This window comes from Carex rostrata, chromosome 31, assembly GCF_964058835.1.
Source record: "Carex rostrata chromosome 31, lpCarRost1.2, whole genome shotgun sequence".
NCBI classification, from domain to species: domain Eukaryota; kingdom Viridiplantae; phylum Streptophyta; class Magnoliopsida; order Poales; family Cyperaceae; genus Carex; species Carex rostrata.
Window position 1 is genome coordinate 1,544,099 of NC_135948.1, and position 5,125 is coordinate 1,549,223.

At 36.7% G+C, this 5,125-nt stretch overlaps 1 protein-coding gene across 1 annotated transcript; it reads right to left on the reverse strand.

The window, feature by feature from the left end:
* Positions 1 to 457: 457 nt before the first annotated feature.
* LOC144547524 (patatin-like protein 7) lies at positions 458 to 4,818 on the reverse strand. The gene is made up of 2 exons (XM_078296193.1): positions 3,253 to 4,818; positions 458 to 999 (listed from the first exon to the last, which is right to left on the reverse strand). The coding sequence occupies exons 1-2, from the start codon at positions 4,315 to 4,317 to the stop codon at positions 784 to 786; spliced, it is 1,281 nt and encodes a 426-aa protein (XP_078152319.1). The 5' UTR covers positions 4,318 to 4,818; the 3' UTR covers positions 458 to 783.
* Positions 4,819 to 5,125: the final 307 nt, after the last annotated feature.

Here is a 5,125-nt window from a genome sequence, read left to right on the forward strand (position 1 = left end):
AACCACAAAAAACAGATGACAGTCATATTCAAAGCGCTTTTTAGTTGACGACTTGACGTCCATTTATTCAAAAGTACTTGGTTGAATGCTCGTTACACACCTAAAAATGTACAAAAAGATGATGTCGCATTCATAGAGAAATCAGCAAAAGTGACATCCATCTATAATTGTTTGTTACGAAGACATGAAGCTGCCACAAAAAAGGCGATTTTTTCTCAGCTAAAGAACCAACCGATGAGTACTGGACCACTTCGTTTATACTTCTTTTTATTTCTTTGCTTAATTGAAGTGAAGAAAGTTGTTCAAAATATACCAGTGTCTTACCTACCAAAAGGTAAAGATACTAACAGAGCAGTTCTTGCTTTATGCAGCACACAAGTCATATAAATCACTGTTTTTACTCTTGTATGTGCACTCCATGACGCAAAAACTGATATAGCAATATCTCTTGCAAACATTTATACCAAATTACGGAATTATACTAATACCAAAAACACCATGACATACATTTATAACCATAATACAGAAATATACTAGAAGAGTGCTTTCTTTAGGCATTCATCAATTTTTTCCTTCCACCAATTTCATTTTTCCCTAGGCTGCATGCTAATATTATTCCGCATTATTTTCAAATCCGACCTCATTTTTATTTTTTCTTTAGAATAGTCGGCTTATTTCCAGTTCCATTTTTTGGGTAGTTCTTTGTTCTCAACTTGAATAGAACCCAAATTTCAAATGTTCCATGCATCCTCTCCACAAAAAGTTATGTAATGAGATTACACTTTAAAACCGGTTGCGTTCTTGCACAAGCTCTCTTGCAAACATATCTAGCATTTCCATATTGGTTCTTTCGCCGACTCTTTTCCCTTTAAAAAGCACCGACGACACATGCTTTTGCCGGAGCATATCCTCAGCTGCCCTTTGTAACATGTTTATGTTTTCGGGTCTTGGATCGCAGTCGACATCTGCTCCAATGATCCCGGTTCTGGAACAATTACCCTACAATTGTGAAAATTATAATAATGAAATTTCAAGACAAAAAACAACTCTACATGCAATCTTAGGTTTTTTTGTTGTTGTTTCGGACAATTGTGTTCAGTACGTTTGTTCATAAAATATTCAATGTTTTTTTAGTTAGTTGAACGCAAAAATGCGGTATTAGTTGTGAATATGTGCGTTTGTAAAAAAAAAAAAATAGATAGATTTATCATATATTTACAGATTTAAAACTTTGGGATTTTACCAAAAAAAACAAAAAAAAAGTTTTAATATTATCAAGATGGATAGTGTGAAAACATCGGGATATTCCTAATAGGGGCTTATACCGAAAGCTCCCACAAGTTGTGGAGTCTAGAAAAGGGGATTTTTATGCAGCCTTTCCTAATTTCCTTGCATTTTTGCGAAGAGACTAAAACCTCGGGTTATTTATAAAAATATATATAAAATGAAATATAGGAGGCCTCATCTAAACATAATATAGCTCTAAAATATAATCCTCTGTAATCAAACTAAATATGATGATATGCTTGAGTACTTTATTTCCTGAAATTTACCCTGTTTGTTTGAGAAAACAAGAACACAAAACAGACACTTATTTGGGAAGACCGATACAGGAAAAAAACAAAACAGCTTTTGGTGTTATGCATTTGTTCTCATCTTTGCTTCTTTTTTATTCTTTCTATTTCTTACCCAGTTCTGCCATATCTTCATCCCTATTCAATAGAAATACAAATCAAACAATGATGAATTGTTTGTTTGGAAATGCATGCAGCTAGGGAACAAAATAAAGAATTCGTATCCTCTGCATTAACTCAAAAGGAAATCTTTTGAGTTAATGAATTATGATCATAGCAGAGCCGGATTGACTCCGTTTAAAATCCGACGGTTGACATTCATTAACTCAAAAGATTTCTCTTTGAGTGAACGCACAGGATAAGCATTCCAGAATAAAAGGGGAGAATGAATCATGGAGGGCAATAACCTGGGTCCGTTTACTCTGAAGTAGCCTAAAATTTGAGTTTACATCCGAACCGTCCAATCCGACTTCTAATTTTTTGTCAAAACAGATCGGACGGTCTGGATCAAAAATTAAAGTTTGAGTTACTTTATGGGATCGGAATTCCAATAACCTGGCAAGTGGCCACGGGGGGTGTAAACATTGGATCCAATTAAACCCCACAGAGAGCAGAGACAGAGGTAACAGTGAGTTGACAAGATATATCTGCTGGTACCGTACCAGATGCCAACTCACCTTTCGGTCACCTCCAACAAAATTGTCACCCTCTCTTTTGTCTACCGTACACCAGGAGTTCACTCGATTGAAATTTAATGTACAACTATTAAAAATATTTTTATTTTCAAAATTAACATCCCAAAATAATAAATGACATAACAAAGTAAGCATAGAAATAAAAAAAAAAATGTGATTTGCACATTTTTACTGTAGTAGAACAAGCAAACAACTACCATAACAAAACTGTGATTACATAGAGGCCCCTGAGTGTTATAATGCATCAAAATCTTGTCACGTCAGCATACCCATGAATATGTTATTGTACTTGTAACAGCTGTCTTGTACGGTGGCAACTCATTATCATGGAACCCATACTTTGACTGGGAGTTGACATAAGTATTACCAGTATAGGAATTAAGAGGTCGAATAGGCTGATAGCCTTAGACCCTTCATGGCCACCGAAACTTTAGTTTTAGCTCATTAATAATTAGAAATTACTACGGAAAAGAATTAAGATAAGAGGTTATAGTACTGTTGTAGATAGGTATTTATCGAATCAGATTTAAATAGCTAAATATCGAATCGAATTTAAATAATTTATTAGATTTAAATTCATTAACTAATTCGATATTCGATAAAAAAAATAATATTTTGACTTATACTTTTCAATACACTAACTTATAATTTTTAATCCTATAACTTATAATTAATATTATCAATCATAATTCAAGAATTTTCTTTTAATTTTAATACTAAATTTAACCCGAGTAACAAACCAAACATAAAGAAGAGTCCAAAATTTTTTTAGAAAGAAACAAAATCGATCGACACCAATAAATTACCACTAAAACTCAAAATCTGGTTGAAACGGCTGCCCCACCTCCTGCTACAGTAGATCCATCCCCAGTCTAGAACAATAGGTATTGTTTCCCATTGACTACCGCAAAACAAAATCCAATCTCTTTTTTTTTTTTTTTTTTTGACAAAAATTAAAATGAAGTTTAACAAGAGAAAATTACCTGGATCCTGACATAGCCGGAGCTCTGGCATTGGCCAAACGCCATGGCCACAGATTGATCTACAATATCTGCTGCACCATCGCACACAACACGAGCCACTGGATGGGCCCACTTGTCAGCCTCCCACTTCCTTACCTTTCTCAAATCCACCTCAACGCTCTTACAACTCTCATTGCAACCACAGCCAAGAGAGAGCACTAGCAAATCCTCCACTCCTCTCACAAATGGAAATTCTATTTTATTGTTCAATACATGTGTTATACCCACTGCACAAGGATTGGACATTACGTGGCATGACGTGGCAAAGCACGATTCGCTGCCATTGCAAGACCGAACCAGAGCCGGTTCAAACCGGCCTGGTTCAGCCCATGTTGCCCGACCTACTTCCCATAGCCTGAAGTTAAAACTTTCCGATTCCGTCGCATCGGCTCGAGAGAAAACAAATGGTCCGGATGTGTTCAAATTGTAACATGGAACCAAAAGTGGCTTCATGGTATCTCTCAAGCTTGCATCCTCCCCAAATGCCTCTTTCATGGTTTTCTCCATGGCCGAAGTACATGCCTTGAGGGGGCTTTTGGAGAAAAAAGATTTTAACTTGTTGGGTTTAGGGAAGAGTAATGGGGCCCGATCGACCAGAAACCGACACATATCATCGGGCCGAAAAGCTTTATCAGGCTTGAGTAACATCCCGGCGAGAACACCACCGGACCCAGAACCCGCAACGAGATCAAAGAAATCAGAAATTCTCGCATACGCATTGCCGGAGATGGATTGCAGAGATGCCTCTAGTTGGGCAAGTGCTTTAGCTGCAACAATACAGCGCAAACCGGCACCGTCAATGGACAAGATACACACTTTGCGGCGGCTGGGTTTCGGTGGAGATGAGATGGGGGACAGATTGCGGGGTACGTGAAGGAAATCGGGATGGTTGGTGGTGTAGCCGAAGAGGAATTTGCTCTCCAAAATGGAGAAGATCTCATAGCTGAGCTTGTCGGTGGTGAGTGAGCCTGGTAAATGAGAGGTATCGTGCACTTCTACCACCATCTCCTCTGCCGGTGGTTCCATCTCTGCTAGCTCTCTGCTCTCTTGGTCTCTCTCTCTCGCTCTATGCTCTTTTGGTCTCTCTCTTCCACTAGGTATATGGGGAAGTGTGCTAGTGAAAGATGATGCTTTTGTTGGAGATTTTGGGTGGCAAGCTCTGAGCTTCGGTTTCTCCTTTTGGTCACATAGCACGCGGTTAAAGAGGTTTAGACTTTAGAGAGAGAACAGAGATGTAGAACGAACAACAGAACGGAGCAATATTTCTCTCATCCTGTTCTCTCTCTCTCTCTAGAGTAGTAGAGTTGAGGTGGGAATCATATAGAATAACTGACAAAGTGCTCAGAGTTAACTAAGGAGGTTACACAATAAAGTTTGTTAATTATGACTAATCTAGTACATTGACAGATTTAGTCAAAAACAGAGGATCACAATATCAGAGATAGAGTGTGCTTTGTTTCCTCAATTTTTGTTTCTTTATTAGTTTTTTTTTTTTCAGTTTATGTACATTGCTATACTGAAGTTCTGATATGTTGCCAGGTCAGTCCAGAAGTCATAGTAATAAAATTTACAAACAATTAACGAATTGTTTGTAAAATATTTGTTTTTAGTATCTTTCCGAATGAGTAGATAAATTAAATAATTTTGACTTCTTTAAATTATCTGCAGAACTTTTTTTCTTTGTTAAAACTTTTAATATTTAATAATTATATACATTATTAATAAAAACAAATTATTTTGAATTATAATTGTATTATATTCGAATCATGAAATCTAGACCTTATCAAATTATTCTTACATTTCAAACTTACCACTTGCCAGAAATTGGATCTCT

What these genes read in the sequence shown, in the direction of transcription:
- LOC144547524 (XM_078296193.1), bottom strand. Translation starts at nt 4,317, where the DNA reads ATGGAACCACCGGCAGAGGAGATGGTGGTAGAAGTGCACGATACCTCT. An exon ending in CCGGCTATGTCAGGATCCAG is followed by an intron (nt 1,000 to 3,252) that starts GTAATTTTCTCT and finishes TCACAATTGTAG; the next exon opens with GGTAATTGTTCCAGAACCGG.